At 50.6% G+C, this 19,709-nt stretch overlaps 1 protein-coding gene across 1 annotated transcript; it reads right to left on the bottom strand.

Moving 5' to 3' along the window:
* Positions 1–4,043: 4,043 nt before the first annotated feature.
* On the bottom strand, positions 4,044–4,792 carry LOC123147238 (uclacyanin 1-like). Its single transcript, XM_044566485.1, has one exon. The coding sequence runs from the start codon at positions 4,700–4,702 to the stop codon at positions 4,130–4,132; it is 573 nt and encodes a 190-aa protein (XP_044422420.1). The 5' UTR covers positions 4,703–4,792; the 3' UTR covers positions 4,044–4,129.
* Positions 4,793–19,709: the final 14,917 nt, after the last annotated feature.

A 19,709-nucleotide genomic window follows, 5' to 3' on the forward strand; every position in this document is an offset into this window, starting at 1 on the left:
AGCTGCGCCGCACACCCCGCCCAACCCCTCAGCCGTGCGCGCTTCCCAGCGCCGCCAGCCTCGCTCGGCAGTCTTGCGTGCTACCCGCCCAATCGCTGCCTCACCAGATCCGCTCGCCAGCATCGCTCGCCTGCGGCCATCAAACAATCAAGTGGTCGTGCGTATCTATTGGTGCTGGAATCGATCAAGGCAACGATCGATTGGCTAGTTGACTCACTAGTACATCCAAGGAAAGATCGATCAGCTAATTGAGGCTGGCTTTGCACCGAGGGGTTGATCCGAATCCAGCGTTTTGCTTCGTTCGTCCTCGTCGTTCGTCGCCGGAAGTACTCGGTGTCTGCTGCCGCCCAACCACGCCGACTGCCGCCGTTGGACCAGAGATGGCATCCGTCGGCCTGTCCACCACCGTCTCTGCTGTCCCGCCGCCGGCGCCCCACGGCGCGGCGCCGGCGCCGTACGGGACAGCCGCCACCTATGACGTGCCCGTTTCCACGCACGGGTATCTTACGTACGGGGCATACGGGGCTCCGCACGCATCCATGTACGGGTCTCCGCCTGCGTACGGGGTTCCGCCTGCATACAAGTCTTCCAGATACTGGTGGCTCCTGCGTACTTCGTGCATCCTGCGTACTTCGCGGCTCTGCAACTGTATGGAGAATACCCACCGCCGCAACTGAGCGGCGGCTACGGCCTCCCCATGGCGCGTCCGTTCCCCTCGCTGGCCCTGCCGCCGGCGCCCTGGGACCCGGTGCTCCTCACCGGGCTGCATGCCGTTCCTACGCTGAACAACTACACCGGAGATGATGATTGGTACATGGAGACCGGGGCTACGGCTCACATGTTTGCTCATCCTGATAATTTTGCCTCTTTCACTCCCGTCACCACCGATCGTTTGTCGGCGACGGTTCCACACTCCCTATCACACATGTCGGGCACACTTCTTTTCCTTCTACTTTCATGCCTATTACTTTGTCTAACATACTTGTGTCACCTCATCTTATTAAAAACCTTGTTTCCGTTCGTCGTTTAACTCGTAAAAATCCTGTTACTGTTGAATTTGACGAGCTTGGATTTTGTGTCAAGGACGCTCGAACCAGGATGGTACTTCACCGATGTGACAGCCTCGACGAGCTCTATCCGGTGCATTCGCCGTCCACCTCCACCACCGCACCGGTTGCTCCCTCCGCCGGCGTCGATCTCTGGCATGCTCGTTTGGGTCATCCCAATCCTGTCACACTTCATCATATTCTTAGGAGTTTCAGTTTCAGTTGTCATAAGATAGAGGATCACACCTGTCATGCCTGTCGTGTCGGTAAACATGTTCGCCTCCCGTTCAATGACTCCACCACCATAGCTTCTTTTCCTTTTCAGTTGATTCATAGTGATGTATGGACCTCTCCGGTTCCTAGTAATTCGGGCTATTTATATTATCTGGTTATCCTTGATGATTATTCTCATTATGTGTGGACTTTTTCTTTGCGCAGAAAGTCGGATGCACTCCTCACTTTGACGGCTTTTTACTCCTATGTCAGCACGCAGTTTGGGCGTCCCATCCTTGCTCTTCAGACTGACAATGGAAAAGAGTTCGACAACCTTGCTTTCCGCACTTTTCTGTCGCACCACGACACAGTTTTTCGTCTCACATGCCCGTATACTTCCCAGCAGAACGGTCGAGCCGAACGTGTCCTTCGCACTCTGAACGACTGCGTTCGCACGCTCCTGTTTCATGCTAATGTGCTGCCTCGTTTCTGGCCGGACGCACTCGCCACTGCTTCTATTCTCCTTAACCTTCGCCCTTGCCGCCCACGGTGAAACTATGCACCTCACCATCTTCTTTTCGGTACGCCCCCTTCTTATGATGGATTGTGTATTTTCGGGTGCCTTTGCTATCCTAGCATTGTCGACTCCGCTCCTCACAAACTTGCACCTCGTTCTGTCGCTTGCATTTTCATCGCCTACCCCTCCAACTTCAAGGGATATCGGTGCTACGATCCCGTCTCCCACCGTGTGTTCACTTCTCGGCATGTTTATTTTGATGAGCATGTGTTTCCGTTTCACCAGGTACCCTTGGCTATTCCTCCCGCCACCGGTGACGCGGGCTCCTCGACGCCTCTCCCAGGGCACTCGCGCGCCTCTCTTGGCCCGCCCCTGGCTTTGAGGCGCGCCCCCCGCATGCGGCGCCTCCTACAGCCGTGGCACCGGCGCCCCTGGCACCCCCGACATTGGCGCCCGCGGCCCTCGCGGTCCCCTTGACGCCCCCGGTTCCCTCGGCACCCGCGGCCCCCCCGACGCCCGCGTCGGCGCCCGCGGCCCCCTCGGCGCCGGCACCCCCGGCCCCCTCGGTGCCCTTGGCGCCCCCGGCGCCCCCGACGCCTGCGGCCCCCCGGCGCCTGTGGCTGGTCCGGTCACCCGCGCCCGTACGGGCGTTTTTCGCCCGAGCTCGCGCTACTCTTTGGATGACTACGTCCATGTGACGTCCACGTCTGAGCCGTCGCCGTTGCCGTCCTCCGTTCGAGCTGCTCTTCGTGACCCGCTCTGGATGGCTGTGATGCAGGAGGAGTTTGACGCCCTGTTGCGCAACCGGACGTGGCAGCTTGTTCCCCGTACCCGACACGCCAATGTGATTACCGGGAAGTGGGTCTTTAAACACAAGCTCCGTCCTGATGGTACCCTTGATCGCTACAAAGCGCGCTGGGTCGTTCGTGGCTTCCGACAACGTGCTGGCATCGACTTCACCGACACCTTCGCTCCGGTCGTCAAGCCCGGCACGATACGCACGGTTCTCCACCTTGCGGTCTCCCGTGCTTGGCCAGTGCACCAGATGGACGTCTCCAACGCCTTTCTCCATGGTCACCTCGAGGAGCAGGTCTTCTGCCAGCAGCCCACCGGATTTGTTGACCCGGCGCTTCCCGACCACGTGTGCCTGCTTTCGCGGTCCTTGTACGGACTCAAGCAGGCTCTGCGCGCTTGGTACCAGCGCATCGCGGCGTTCCTACACCAGCTTGGGTTCCGTTCCACCCGCTCGGATGCGTCACTCTTCGTCTATCATCAGGGCTCTGACACGGCCTACTTGCTGCTCTATGTCGACGACATCATCCTGACGGCATGTACAGCTGGCCTCCTCAGCCAGCTCACTGATCGTCTTCGCGCTGAGTTCGCCATCAAGGACTTGGGTCCTTTGCACTACTTCCTCGGTCTTGAGGTGGTGCGACGTCCGGATGGCTTCTTTCTTCATCAGCGGAAGTACGCTCATGAGCTCCTGGATCGCGCTGGCATGCTTAACTGCAAGCCCGCCGCTACGCCTGTTGATATGAAGGCCAAGCTCTCTGCCTCGGATGGTTCTCCTGCTTCGGATGCTGCATTCTACCGGTCCATCGTTGGTGCTCTCCAGTATCTCACTCCAACTCGACCGGAGATTCAGTACGCCGTACAACAGGTGTGTCTTCATATGCATGCTCCTTGAGATGTTCACTGGGCCGCTGTCAAGCGGATTCTTCGCTACGTCTGCGGCACTATGGAGCTTGGCATCACGCTCTTCGCCTCTGCCGACACCGCCCTCACCACCTATACCGATGCAGACTGGGCGGGCTGCCCTGACACTCGTCGCTCCACCTCGAGCTATTGTGTCTTCCTTGGACCATCACTCATATCATGGTCGTCCAAGCGGCAGCCTACGGTCTCTCGCTCCAGTGCTGAGGCTGAGTATCGTGCGGTGGCCAACGTCGTCGCCGAGTGTTCGTGGCTTCGCCAGTTGCTCCAGGAGCTCTCTTGTCCTGTGAATCGTGCTACGGTGGTCTACTGTGACAACGTCTCGGCTGTCTACCTCCCCGCCAACCCGGTCCATCATCGTCGGACCAAGCATATTGAGTTAGATATCCACTTTGTTCGGGAACAGGTGGCCCTTGGCCATATTCGTGTTGTACACGTCCCTACTTCCCAACAATTTGCAGATATCATAACCAAGGGCTTGCCTACGGCGTCATTTGACGAGTTTCGGTCCAGTCTTTGCGTCAGCAGCGGTGCCGCTTCGACTGCGGAGGGTGTTGAGTATATGTGTTGTGCATATGTGTGTATTAGGCCCACCTCCTAGTTCATTTTATAGCTGAGGTCGCAGCCCACCTCTTATACATCATATATACGTGCCTTTGCACATGAGCAATACGTTTTGCAATCCCAACAACATACAGAGAAGCGTCAAGCCAGCCACGAGGGCGGCCAGCCCGAGCGCTAGTACAGGCTCAGCACCAGCCTGAGCTGCCGAGCTCGGTTGTGGCGTTGTCTGTGTGCACCGCTGCCTCACCCCTCTCCTTCGGCATCTCACTACCTTGGACTGGACGTTGACCTGTACCTTCATGCCACCGGCGCAGTGCCCCGGCAGGCCGCAGATGAAGTACCGGGTCCCGACGGCGGCGAGCGGAATGACATCGTTGCCGCTCGGGAACGTGGCGACGGGACTAGAGCTGCTGCAGTTGTCGTAGGCAGTCTTGGTCACCTCCACCACGTTGTGCGCCGCAGCGGGGTACTGGAACCGGAGCTCGTCGCCGGTGTAGAACCTGATGGTGGAAGTCCATCGGGTGTAGTTTGTCCGGAGGTCCCACGACCCGGCCGGTGCGCCGACTGTGTAGGTGGCGCCGAGCGCCGAGCCAAACAGCGCCGCCGCGGTCACTGCGGCAACAAGGAGAGCTCTGGTAGCTGCCGCCATGGATGAATGCCAATCGAGGGACTAGTAGTTGAGAACATGACCCGAGAAGGGCTGGAATGTTGAGATGATCGAGGGATGTATGATCGAGGTCGCAGCTCTAGTCTGGTTGTGTTGTAGCATGATGATACTCTGCGATATATACAGATGAGACGGTAGCTCGTTGAATGCGTCATACAGACTCTGTCAAATTAGAGCATTTGACTCACGCGTTGTTGTACGGGTCGATCTGGAAATTACAGCCCATAATTAAAGTGTGGGCTCGTTGAATAATCAAGGATGAGAAGCTGCTAGCCTACTGCATGATCGATTCCATACATACGTACTGCATAATAATAATAATAATAATAATAATAGGATGCTTCAACCGTTACATTTTTATGTTCGAAATTACTATTTCACATCTAGATGTGAAATACTTATTTCACATCTAAGTCCAGGGTCTCCCTTCGTGTGCCCCAGCCCTTCCTGCGTCGTTGGCCATTCCGTCCGGGGCGGCCACCAGCCCCCGTCCCTGCCCGCCGGGCAGGAGCGCCACCCACCCTCCTCGCGCCATGCGCTCCGCCTCCCCCGCCGGGTCGGCGCGCTCCTCGCACTCCCACGGCAGCGCTGGATCTGACTGGGGCATCCCTGCGTCCGTGGCCGCTCCTGTTAAATCCGCCGGTCCGTCGGATGGGCTGGTCTCTCCGTGGCCTCGTCTCGCGTCAACGGCGTGCCCCGCTCCTCCGCCGCATTTCCTGCTGCGGGGCGAGTGCTCCAAGAACGCGCCACCTCTCCTCCTGCGGTCCGTGCGGAGCGCCCCCGTTCTGGAAAAGGCAGGCTCAAGTCCATTGTGGTTGTGCCATCTCCTCCGCTCTCTCCTTCCTCTTCCGTCGACAGAGACGGGTGGACGGCGGTCAAATCCAAGAAGCAGCGCCGCGCCAGCAAGAACCCTGTAGGCGCTCCTAGGCGCTCCCGGTCGGGGCGGTCCGGCCGGTGCCCCGCCATTAATGCCTCGAGCGGTCGCGCTGCCTTCTTAAGCCACTTCGATGGGTTGTGCTTCCGCCGTCTCAGCACCCGCCACCGTAGAGTAGACTACAGAGGTCCCCTGCATTGCATCATTTGCAAGCAGCCGGGTCACTTCGGCCGCGAATGCCCGCAGAATCCAAGGTTCAAAAGTAGAGTTCCGGCGCAACTCCCCGCTCGCGGCCCGGTCAGAGACAGGCTCCGCTTCCCCACCCCGCCGCCGGCCCCGCTGCCGGCCGCCATGGATCGCCAAGCCTACCACACCGACCCGTCTCATCGCCCCCGCTCCAGCCACAAGGTCATCATCGCCATGCCGGCCATTGAGCACCAGGAGTTCCTCCTCCGCAAGCATGCGGTGGTGCTCACGGCGGCAGTGTCCCAGCACACCGCCAACCCCATGGCGGTGGGCCGGGCCATCGAAGAGCAGCTGCACATGCCTCCCCACCTGCTGCGCGTCACCAGCCATGACACGGAGGACTTCTTCGTCCACTTCGAGCTTCCGGCGCACAAGGAGAACGCAGTCCGCCGCGGGCATGTCAAGGTGGACGGCGTCGTGTTCGCGACCAAGGGCTGGCACGAGGACGACCACGACGTGCCAAACGACTGCAAGCTCCACATCCGCGTGGTCATCGAGAGGATGCCCATGCAGCTCTGGTCGCTGGAGGGCACCGTCGAAGTGCCGGGCGACCTCTGCATCGTGGACTGCCTCGACAGCCGCACCCACGAGCGCGGGCACACCAGGTCATTCGCCTGCTGGGTGTGGGTCTCCGATGTCGCGCACATCCCCACCAAGCGTACCATCTGGCGCGCGGCGCGGGGCGCGGGCCGGGTGGAGGCCATGCTTGGTTTCTCGCCGCCGAGCCGCCAGGTCGCGCCGCCCACCGGCGTCAAGCGCCGTGATCTGCTAGTGCACGTGGACCGAATCGAGGACTGGACCCCGCGATCCCCGCGCTCGTCCCGTTCTCGTCAAAGCAGCCTCCCCTCCTCGGAGTCCGACGACGACGCCCCCTTCCCGGTGATCTACCCGGGGACTTGGACCAGGCATGTTGAGGACGGCCAAGGGCGCCGTAGGACGGAGACGGTGGCCTCCTATGGCTGCCAGGGCCTGCAGTTCGGGAACGGAAGGCGCGACCGCGACAACCACGACGACAGCCGCGGTGGCAGGAGTTCCTGGAAAGACACCCTGCTAGGCCGAAGTCTCAGCCGCGAGGCCGCCGCAAGAAAGAAGGCATCGCCTAGGCATAGGAGCCGCACGCTGGTGAGCCGCTGGCACGGGGCGGGCCGTCGCAAGGACGACGTCGTGCCCCGGGCCACTCCTCCTCAGCCGCTCCGTCGCCCACCTCCTCCACCGCCTGCCCTGCCTCCTTAAGCCCCTCCGTCGGCCCGCACCTCCCCCGACCCGGTCACAGACTTCTTCAACGATGGCGCAGGCGAGTTGGCTCCTCCGCAGCACGCTGACTGCATGCTGATGGAGCTCGAGGAGGTGGTCGAGGGCGCACTGGCCGCCCCTCTAGGGTTTCAAGATGGTCAAGGCGACGGTCAATTTGCGGCCCACCCGCGGCCCACCCCCGAGTCGCCGTCTGGCGGGGCTCTGCCCTCTCACATGCGCCCCGACCTCGTCAGCGCGGCATGCCGCGCCCCTACACCGACCGTGAACACCGCGGTGCAACTTGGCGCCGTCACGTAGTAGGTCCTTGAGCTTCAGCTGGAGGGGGGACCGGCGACGCCCCGACAACTCTTCCGCAACGTCGCTCCCCCCTTCTCCCCGCCCCGGTGCCACTGCCCCCGCCGGCCTCCCGCCGCTCCTCTGCGCCACCAAAGACGAGGGCGCCCTCAGCGCCAACCAGGCAGAGTGCGCGGCAGGCGGCCATAAACAGCCCCGTCCCCATGGCGCAACGCGCCTCTCTGCGGCTGGTGCAGGAGCTGGGTGGACTCGGCCCCAAGGAGAGGATGACCATGGAGGCGGCTGAGGCGCTCGTGCGGCATTTCGAGGAACGGCTCTCGGAGGATGACATCACTTGCATTGCTAAGCTTACCAAGCTCAACGTGGATGCCCTGCGCACCATGGCCGGCCTTGCTGGCCCTGATGGCGCGACCAGAGCTCAAGTGTGATCATGTTAGAGATGCTCTGTAGTTTTAGGACTAGTCTCCGGTGCCGTCTGGCCTTAAGCCAGATTGAGTTAGGTTTCTTTCAAATGTTGTCTGTTAGGATTAGTAGGTCTGCTCGTCGTCGACATGTTTTGGGTGCTACTGGTGGTTGCCGACGCGCCCCGGTCCGCTGGATGTGTGTAATCGTTTGCTCACTTTCATCATTAGTAGCTTTGGTTCCCGGAGAATTCACCTATTCCTAAATGACTGACGACACATGCGGTTTCATGAGTTGGAACATGAGAGGGCTCAACTCGTCGACGAGGAGAGCCACGGTTAGTGAGCTAGTTAGTGCCCTGCGCCCGGCGATCCTCTGCGTGCAGGAGACAAAGATCGACACTTGGTCCCCCAGCTTGGTGCGTGACATTGGTGGGCACGCTCTAGACGGCTGCGCTGTCCTACCGGTGATCGGCACCCGCGGTGGTGCGGCCATCTTCTAGGATTCCACCATCGCTAGCATTGCCACGCATAGCATTGGGCTCTTCTCCATCATGGTGATCGTCACGCTGCTGTGCTCTGGCACATCGTTTTGGCTAACAACGGTCTACGGACCGGCTGATGAAGCAAGAAAAGATGTCTTCCTGCTCGAGCTTGCTGCAGCTGCTCCTCCCCCGACCATCCATGGGTGATCAACGGTGATTTTAACATCATATACGAAGCCAGAGATAAGAACAACTCCAACCTCAACAGGCGGCTCATGGAAAATTTTAGAGCAGCGATAGATCAGGCCGGCCTAAGGGAGATAAAGTGCAAAAACAGGAGATTTACGTGGAGCAATGAGCGCCAAAACCCTACGTTAGTGAGCATCGACAAATTTTTCTGCAACATGGACTGGGAGTTCCCAAACCACACTTTGACTGCGGCATCCACGGCTTGCTCGGATCACTGCCCGCTCCTGCTTACAAACGCCGCCTAGCCTCGTCGCAAAGCCAGATTCAGATTTGAGAGCTTCTGGCCTCGCTTCCCCCGTTTCCAGGAAACGGTGGCTCGGGCCTGGGAGAGGCCTGTCAACCATGACTGCCTGTTTGTGAGGTTTAAGACCAAGCTTCAGAGAACCGCTTCTGACCTGAAGATCTGGGGAAAGACGCTGTTGAGCGACGCAAAACTTCAGTTCCACTTGGCATCCGAGGTGGTGCTTCGTTTCGACGTGGCCCAGGAGAGAAGAGTTCTGACCCAATCTGAATTTCACCTCAGGAAGCTGCTCAAGTTGAAGATCATGGGCCTCGCGGCACTGGAGCGTGCCAGGAAAAGACAGGCCTCCCGTGTTACATGGCTGAAGGCCGGTGACGCCAAAACCGCTTTCTTTCAGGCCAAAATCAGCTCGCGAAGATGGAAAAATTTCATTCAGCAGCTACAGGGGGACGACCTGATTGCCACAACCCACGAAGACAAGGCGAAGATGATTCAGGAGCACTTCCAGCAGCTCTTGGGGACAAGGAAAAACAGAGAATGCACGATCAACTGGGACGCGATCAACCTGCCGGTGCTGGACAACAGTGGCCTTGACAATCCTTTCACCGAGGCTGAAATCTGGGCGGCTGTGTGCTCGTCGCCGGTGGAGAAGGCCCCGGGGCCAGATGGGTTCTCTGGGTCCTTCTACAAAGCTTGTTGGCTGACGATCAAGGACGATCTTGTGGCTGTTTTCAACAAGTTCCACCGCCTGGCTGCTGGGGATTTTGGGTCGCTGAACAGAGCGCTGATTGCTTTGCTCCCAAAGAAGGATGGGGCAGTCACAGTGGGAGACTTTCGGCCAATTAGCTTAATACATTCCATGGCGAAGCTGATTGCCAAAGTCCTCTCCCTGCACCTGTCAGAAGTCATCGATCAGCTCATCTCCCCTGCCCAAAGTGCCTTCCAAAAGAAGAAGGGAATCCATGACAGCTACCTCTTCGTTCAGAACATGGTGAGGATGCTCCACCGCAAGCACAAGCCGACACTTCTTCTGAAGCTGGACATAGCAAAAGCGTTTGACGGCGTCTCCTGGGAGTATCTTATGGAGTTAATGCAACGACTCGGTTTCCCACCACGGTGGAGAGATTGGGTGGCGTTGCTCCTCTCCTCGGCTTCCTCAACCTGTCTCCTCAACGGCGCGGAGGGAGCCATCATCCAGCACCAGCGTGGCTTACGGCAAGGCGACCCGCTGTCCCCTTTCCTCTTTATCCTCGTGATAGATCCTCTTCACCGCCTGATCGCCGCGGCCACGCGAGCCGGCGCCCTCGCCCCGCTCCCAACGGGTGTGGTGGGGCTGCGGGTTAGCTTATATGTGGATGACGCTGTCGTTTTCGTCAACCCAAGTAGACAGGATGTGGATGGGCTCATGGAGCTGTTGCAGGGTTTTGGCAAAGCGACGGGGCTGAACCTGAACCAGGCGAAATCGACCGTGGCACCCATCAGGTGCTCTGGCATCGACCTGCAGCACGTTTTGTAGAATTTTGGCGGGCAGATCATGGGCTTCCCCATTAGATATCTCGGCATCCCGGTGTTTCTAGGCAGGATTAGACTAGTCTATCTGCAATACCTCCTAGACAGGATTAGAGCCAGACTAGCGGGATGGAAGGGTCGCCTGATGCCACTCTGGGGGCGTCGTGTGCTGGTCAGGTGCGTGCTCTCCGCGCTCCCGGCATTCACGCTTGCAGTTCTTCAGGCTCCAGCAAAATTCTTCAAGGAAGTCGACAAGGCCCGCAGGCGGTTCCTATGGGCGCAGGACGATGAGCTCGCCGGAGGCAAGTGCAAGGTCCGGTGGCAGGTGGTCGCGTCCCCGACGGATCGCGGGGGGCTGGGCGTGCCGGACCTGCAGGGCTTCGCTAGAGCCCCGCGCCTCCGCTGGTTGTGGATGGCATGGACACACCCAGACCGGCCTTGGGCGGGGCTGGGGTCGCCGTGCGACGACAAGGATCGGGCGCTCTTTGCGTCTGCAACTACCGTGGCCGTGCGCAGCAGGCGACATGCCACCTTCTGGCACTGCAATTGGCTCGGCGGTCGCCCGCTCAAGCTTCAATTCCCGGACATATTCAGGCGCTCCATCCGCAAGAACCGGAGTGTTGCCGACGCACTTCTGGAGGATAGATGGATACTCGACCTTCAGCTCGGCGAAATCAACGACACAATCATGCTGCAGTGCATCCATCTGGCTAGGGCAATTAGAGAGGCAGAAATCACGCTGCAGCCGGACATCACCGACGAGATCGCTTGGACGGGGGCGGCGGTAGCTCTGAATACTCCGCCAGCTCCGCCTACGCCATCCAGTTCTCCGACTGCCCCACGACCTCTTTCAAGCCACTGATCTGGAAGACGTGGGCGCCGAGGCATGTCAAGATGTTCTGCTGGCTTCTCCACCATAATAAGATGTGGTGCAACGACCGGCTTCAACGTCGAGGATGGGAGAACGGATACTTCTGCGCCCTGTGCTCCAGAAGCCTAGAATCATCGGTGTACTTATTCTGGGAATGCCCGTTCGCGCGGAGGGTTTGGACGCATGCGGTGTCCTGGAGAAGTTGCGAGGCTCTAAGGCCAGACGTGGAGACGAACGAGAGATCCACCACTGAGATCGTCACCTCCCTGGTGCTTCGGTCTCCTCCGGCCGCTCGGCGAGGGGTGCAATCCCTGATGGGAACGACTCTCTGGCAAATTTGGCTTAAACGCAACGCATGCACTTTCAGAGGCGCCACGCCGCGAGTTTCAGATGTAATTAGTGAGATTAGGAGCGATTTGGAGCAATGGCGTTTGGCCGGAGCGGCATGTCTCGAGACCCCGTTTGGGGATTTGGTCGTGAGATAGTTCCATAGATGTACAAAGGGGAGGATCTGTTTCCTCCTCTGTTTTCTTCCTGGTCACTTGACCAAATTCTTGCAACTCTCCTCTGCTAAATCAATAAAAAGCCAGTGAAATGCTGGGTCTTTTAAAAAACATCTAAGTTCAGAACCATTGAATCTTGTTTGTCTTTAAAACTCGTGCAACCTGATGTTGTTCCTGGCGCTGGTTGGCGCCGCCTTGACATCGCTAGCATTCTGTATGTTTCTCACGCAAGTTACTCGGGCCTATTTTGTGCGGGTGTTTGTTCCTTCTCATGGGCTTTTGACTTGTTTTTTATCAGGCCTTTTCTTTTGGTTGCTATGCTTTATCTTTTCAGGGTGGCCGCCATATTTGGTTAGGACTGCATGGATACCTTACTTTTCTTCCTGTAAACATTGTGACTCCCTGTAAATATTATGACGGATTAATAAAAACTTTGTGGGGTTGTCTAAAAAAAGTTAAAATAAAAAGGACAATTGTGTTAGCCGGAGAGAGAGTGGTAGTGCACGGACGGGTTGCCATGGTAGTCAGCCGGTGGGATTCATTGTTATTTTTTTTATTTTTTTCTAATCATGCGCCATATGTTACAAGGTCAAGGTTAAAAATGAATACAATGTTTTTTGCAAAATCTGTTACCAGTTGTACGTCCACTCATCATGAGCAATCACTAAGATTCGTGTTCTTAGCATGGTTTGCATGACCTGATCTTTTTGCGCAGATGCTCATTGTTTGCCCTATTGTTTTTTGTGCTAGGGCTTTTGTACGTTCACCAGATTTTGTGTGCGTGTTTTTTCTGCTGCCGATTTTCTTTCATGGATTTGCTAATTGTCATGTACTCCCTCCGTTCTGATTTACTCGTCGTGGTTTTAGTTCAAATTTGAACTAAAACCACAACGAGTAAATCGAAACGGAGGGAGTAGATGAGAAAGTTGATTGTGTATATTTTTAAATTTTTAGTCAATGCACCATGGAGAAATGCAGAAGATGTGTGAATTATCACTGAACCAATGGTTTTATTTTTTTAATACTACTTTATTTTTTGTAAAAACAAAAATGAAAATATCATGTTTTTTGTTTTTGTTTCATTTTAAATATCATGAAATTTTCAAATTCAATTTCTTTCCTTTTCATATTTCCAATTCATGATATTTTTAGTACATGAACACTTTTGAAGTGTGCGAGCACTTATTAAAATTCAAAATTTATAAATTTGCAAAAAAAATTTCAATTTTTCATTAAAAACTCCATGAACATTTTTTAAAATAATTGAAAAGTTTAACAATGTCTCATCTAAGTCGTGGTATGTCCGATCTATTTTTTGTAAACTTTTGTCCAATTTTTTAACCCGCTTTGTTTTTGTCGTGTGTCCCGTGGTGGCGCGTCTCGCATCGTCGTGATGTCCTATTTGTCGACCCATTTTTTAGGTCCATCTTTTGTCTGGTCTCTGTTTTTTTCTGACCATTTTATGGGCTTTTTTAATCATTTGTCATTATTCTGTTTTGTAGAAGCGAAAGAGACATGGTGCTTTGTTCACTGCCTTTTTATCAGCTTCATTCTGTGGCTGCTCCATTTCTCCTTGTTCCCCATTTGTTCTCTCTTCATTTTTCCCTTTGTCTTTCTTTAGAGCGACACATTTTTGTGTGACCCTTTGTTTTCCCTAGTGGTAACTCTATCATCAATTTGCAACTAGATCAACCTTTTTTGGCCTTAATTGCAAGTCCACCATTAACATGCAAATGGACCCAACCATTGTCTTCCTCCAATTGCAAGTCTGAACTTCAAATTGCAACTTTCTTCTGTATCACAACCAGAACCAACATTTTTTTATTAGTTTCAAGTGCACACTCAACTTGCCACTAGGCAAGATTTTTTTCCGCCTCGGTTGCAAGTCTACAATCGACTCACAAGTAGGGGCCAACTTTTTTGTCCCAATTGCAAGCCAACCATCAACTCGCAGCTGGGTCTGTCATCTTTTTATCCAAGTTGCAATATAACTATCGACTCACAATTGGGAACTTGATCTTCTTTTTTTCTACGGTTGCGAGTGAACCAACGACTCGCAACTAGGTCTGAACTTTTCTTTCGTCCCATTTGCAAGTCCATCATTGACATGCAAGTGGGTCCTTGATACCTTTTTTGTCATAGTTGCAAGAGCATCCTTATTCGCAACTAGGCTCGACATTTTTTGTCTCCACTTGCATGTCCACCTTCGACTCGCAACCGGGCGCATTGCTTTGTTGTACACCAGTTGCAAGTCTAGCCCCAACTTGCAACTCGTATCATAGGTTTGTGTAGTTGTCCCAGTTTCAAGTACACCCTTGACTTGTGACTTGTGTCGTAGTTTTGTGGTTTTATCCCAGTTGCAAGTCCATCATCAAATCATAAGTAGACCCATAATTTGTTTCATCCAAATGCAAGCCCACCCTTGACTCGTAAGTCGACCTATGTTTTGTTTTCATCCTAGTTGTAGGTCCACCCTTGACTCCCAATGGGGCCCGCAATTTTTTCATCCCAATTGCAAGTCGACCCTTGACTCCCAATTGGGCTCGTAGTTTTGTAATTGTCCTAGTTGCAAGTACATCTTCGACTCACCAATTGGGCTCGTAGTTGTCTAGATTGCAAGCCCATGATCAACTTGCAATTGAAGCTTGTGTTTTTTTGTTATAGTTGCAAGTCCACCTTTGACTTGCAACTAGGCCCATAGTTTTGTTTCATCCAAGTTGTAAGCTGACCCTTCACTCGCAACTAGGCCTGTAGTTCCATAGGTACCTGCTTGTAAGTCCACCCACGACTCACAAATGGGTCGTAGTTGTTGTAATTGTAAGTCTACCCTTGACTTTCAACTGGGCGTGTGTTCTGTTTTCATCCCAGACGCAAGTCCATGCTTGACTCGCAACAAAGTCGTAGTTTGTTATTCTTCCAGTTGCCAGTCCACCCTCGATTCTCAAATGGTATCATAGTTTTGTGTAGTTGTCCTAGTTGCAAGTCCGACCTTGACTCACAACTAGGACCATAGTTTGTTTCATCATAGTTAAAAGTTCACCCTTGACTCGCAACTGGGCTCGTAGTTTCATGGTTTCCGAGTTGCAATTCTGTCCTTAACTTGCAACTGGCCCATAGTTTTGTTGTCTCAATTACAAGTCCACTCTCTACTCGCAACTCATATCGTAGTTTCCTCAGTTGTAAGTCCACTCTCGACTCGCAACTCGCATCGTAGTTTTGTATAGTTGTCCCAGTTGCAAATCCAACCTCGACTCGCAACTAGGCCCGTAGTTTTGTGTAGTTGCCCCAGCTACAAGTCCAACCTTGACTCGTAACTGGAATCATAGTTTGCTTTATTCCAATTGCATGTCGATCCATGACTCGCAACTTGTCTCATAGTTTGTAGTCGTCCTATTTGTGAGTCCATCCTCAATTTATAACTCAACTCGTAGTTCTCCCAGTTCCAAGCCCACCCGCAACTAGGCATGTGTTTTGTTTTTCATCCCATTTACAAGTCCACCCTTGACTCGCAACTAAGGACGTAGTTTGTTTCATCCTAGTTGCAAGTCGATCCTTGAGTTGTAATTTGGTTCATTGTGTCATAGTTGTCTTAATTTCAAGTCAATCATCGGCTCGCAACTGTGATCATAGTTTGTTATTATCTCAGTTGCAATTTCACCCTTGACTCGCAACTGGGCCCATAGTTTGTTGTTGTTCCAGTTGCAAGTCCACCCTCGACTCGTACCTGGGATGTATTTTGTTTTTCATCTCAGTTGCAAGTCAACCCTCAACTCGCAAATCGTATCATTGTTTCATATACTTGTCTCAGTTATGAGTCCACCCTCGGCTTGCAACTAGGCATGTAGTTTGTTTTATCCGAGTTGCAAGCCCACCCATTGACTTGCAATTGGGCATGTGTTTTTTTGTCTTTCATCCTTCATGCAAGTCGATCCTTGACTCGTAATTGGAACCGTAGTTTGTTTTATCCCAGCCGCAAGTCGCCCCTTGACTCGCAACTAGTCTCATAGTTTGTTGTTGTCCCAGTTGTAAGTCCATCCTCAACTCACAACTCAGGTCATAGTTCTCCCATTTGCAGGCCCACCTTTTGACTCCCAACTAGGCTTGTGCTTTGTTTTTCAACAAGCAGCTTGCCCCAACCGCTATCTAGTTCCATGTCCAACCCCAACATGTACACCCATCCTACCTAGTTGCATGTCCAAGCCAAACATGCAACTCATACCCGACATAGTGCCATGTCTACTCTTGAAACGCAACTCGTTCCCAACCCAGTACACCTATGCAGTTGCAATTTTTATGCAAATACATGTCAACTTTTGTAATACACAATGTATATTTTTCTATATACACAAGAACATTTCTAACACACATTGAACATGTTTTTAAAATACATGATGAATATTTTTTTCAAATATAAGCCCTTCATTTTTTAGAATACGTCGTAAGCATTTTTCAAATTCCTACTGATCATTTCCTAAATGGTATGAAACTTTTTAAAAAACTTATGCGAACATTTTCTTTACATTGCATAGAAAAATTCTAGAAGAAGTCGTGATTTTTTTTTCAAATGCGTGAAGTTTCTTTTACAAAATTGTCACGACCATTTCTTTCAATGATACAATTTTTTTCCCATTGTATAAACATCACACACATTCTTTTGAAATGCATGAACATTTTTGAAATGTCAACATTTTATAAATGCTGCAAATTTTTTATTGAAATTTTATTATTAAAATAAAAAATAATATATGTATTCATGTTTTTCAAAAAAATGTTTGGAATTTTCAAAAGTGTCTAACACCCTAAAAATTGTTCATGGATTTTTCCAAAAAAGTTGATGTTTCAAATTTCGTTCGAGAAGAAATTGTTTGAATACCAAATTTTGTATTTATTTTTTCGAAATTATAAAGTTTATTAAAATTTGAAAAATACTTTTTGAAAAAACTTAAAATTATTTTTGGTTTACAAAATATTCGATATAAAAAAAACACAATCTGTAAAAAAGGTTTCAAAAATATTTCCTTATCTGAACGTTGTGCTATGTTCTTAACTGTTTCCGGATTCCTGAATGTCAATAGTAGTTATTGTGTGTGATGGTAGGAGGTGTAAATCGCTAGTACGAGGTCCTGGGTTGAATTCCCATGCACCGCATTGCATTGCTTGCGTTTTTTTGTCGCGCTCCAATCCGGAAAAGAAAGAAGTTGATGTCACAACTTAGATGATGTGAGATATTATCTCACATCTATATGTTATATAAACAAACCCACCTATAAGCCTTTTTTTATAAATACCTCATTTATTAATTAGCTACAATTGTAGCATCTGAAACAATAAGGGGGATGACAGCCATCGGGGCTGCATCCATATACATTAGGAGGAGTGAATCTAGCTAATTTGTGGGTTACTTTATTGTTTTCTCTAAAACAATGCTCAAAAACAATATGACTGAAATCTAAGGACATGAAATAACAATTGTCAAATATCGCGCTGGCTACCGAAGAAGAGTAGCACTCTCTGAGTGTTGAGATCACCTCCACATTATCTGAATTAACATCAACTTTGCTACATCCAGTTGTGCGAGCAAGATTTAGGCCAAATCTGATTGCAATTGCTTCTGGTGTGAAGGCATCATAACAGATTCCAAATTTTTCATTCACGACAACTATGAACTTGCTGTTATGGTCTCTAATGAAAGCACCTACTGAACCTTCAAGTAAGTCATGATCAAAACTCGCATCCACATTTAACTTGACATATCCAGTCCTTTGTTTCATCTAGCCCCCACACGAAATTTTGGTCTTGAGGAGTTCGCTGCAATGAAGTTCTCTGCCAAGGATCGTACAACAAGGTTGATCTGTGGCGCCATTTGTGGATCACCTCCATGTGTAATTTTTATCCTATAAGCCTTTTTTAAGTAGTGGTAACAACAATCAATTTCTAAAATAATGGGCCTATTAAGGGTGATACCAATATATAGCCCAACGATACATGCCCTTAGCTTGCTTCATCCACGCGGGTACACAATCCAATATAATCCCACGAGTCGAAGAGACAAGGACATCGCCAGAAGAATTCCTCGCAACCACACCCACACTTGCAACGCTGATGCTCCCCACAAAGTTAATGTCAATATTGATATTTATATAATCAAAGGGGGAGGCTTCCCCACCTCAAAAGTCCTCATAGGAGTAGTGACTGGTTTTAACCCAGCCGCCAGCCCCTTACCCTTGATGTTTGGGATTACCTTTGAACAACAAAATTAGCATAGACAGAGAAAAATTCCTTCCCCTTCCCCAAAATAATATCATTTCTTAAGTGCCAAACTCTCCAAAAAACGATTATGATTTTCTCACGCACCAGAGAGCTCAATTGGTCAAACAAAATAAGCAACCAGTATGTCCCAAGAAATTGAAGAATTCTTTCCATGGAATATTCCAAACATCCTTCAACGTCATCTGAAGAGCCTTCGCCTTAGAGTAACTCACTAGGGCATGAAACACATTTTCATCTTCCATACCACAAATAGAACACATACCAGAAGTAGCATGCTGGTGCTTAACTCTCTTAACCTAGACTGCCAGGCTATTAGAGCAGCACGCCAGGAAAAAATTCTGATTTTCTAAGGGACATTCGCCTTCCAATTGACGTTCTAAAGCATCCTATCCCCATTACCTCTGCCACTTGATTATTCATAATCATCTGTACCCTCCTTGCGATGCTGCGCCAAATTGTATGTACTTTGTCTGGAGAACAAACCATTCTTTTCATGATGCCACACGATAAAGTCACCATCCCCCAAGCATAGAGTACGCAACTTTAGAATTTCATCCGCATCATGGGGTAGAATAAGTACTAATATCATGGGGGTAAGACACAATGGCTTGAGAAATATCAACATGGACTTATATTCTTGAATACAATATCTAGCATGCATTCTATAAGAAACATACATGTTAAAATCTAGGATTTTTTTATTATAAATGTTGATAAATAAATAAACAAGCTTGAGTACATTACGCCTTCTGTGTCATACCACGATGATTTTTCTATGGAAGCATCTAACTATCTCATTAGGGACATTGTGTAACATCTTCTATTATACAAAGCATACGAGGAATTCAAACACTTTTCACAAATTCCATTGGTGAGAAGCATATGTCAATAGTTGTAGTGGCAACGGGAAGAGCTAGTACTAGTTTTAAGAGTTGTTGAAAAGAAGGATAAGAAATATGCCTATTTGTAGACACTACAAATTTAGCCATGTCATTAATAGTGTCTAAGCTGACAAATCTTTTATCATTGTGTATATTATCTATGTAGAGGCAAAAATTCTGCTCAAGTTGGTCCAAAAGGTCATCACTGAAGTCATTAGGATAATACTTAGCCAACTTCATTAGCTTCTAATCATCATAATGACTAGATCACTTGGAATGATAGCAACTGATTATTTACCTCATTGGATATGTGATTTATTTCTTTTCCAAACAACCGACCCAATAATGATGCTCATCATTAATATCTTAGCAATGGCCACAACAACCAAGTTGAGTTTGTGAACAAAGCAATGTCTATATTTTTGCGAAAGAATGTCTATAGTAAAGTTGATTTGTTTTCTGTCATAATCTTGGCTTGTAGACCATTAAATTCATGTACCATGTTACTTTCTCCACCATAATCTTGTCCTGTCACTTGCTATAGTTCAAAACAAGCTTTGCAATTATAAAATCAAATTTACCCTTGAGTCAATTAGATGTTGTCTCCTCCACATGAATTATACATACAAACCGATCATTTGATTCCCCACATTTATCTACAGAATGAAGAACCACTACCATTTTTTGTTTGTGCAAAAAATCACAACACTCATCAATAAATAAATTGAACACACCATGGCGATCTCCTTCAAAAGAAAACCCAACATTTCTTCTGCAAAACATTTGGCAACATCCCTTTGAATGGTTAAAGACAACCATAGATAATTAAGTGGAGCATTTTTGAATGCCTTGGCTCTACCATATTGTGAATAGTAGTATAACCACCAACGTCGTATAGTTTTGTTTATTTA

The sequence above is a fragment of the Triticum aestivum genome, chromosome 7A (assembly GCF_018294505.1).
Source record: "Triticum aestivum cultivar Chinese Spring chromosome 7A, IWGSC CS RefSeq v2.1, whole genome shotgun sequence".
NCBI classification, from domain to species: domain Eukaryota; kingdom Viridiplantae; phylum Streptophyta; class Magnoliopsida; order Poales; family Poaceae; genus Triticum; species Triticum aestivum.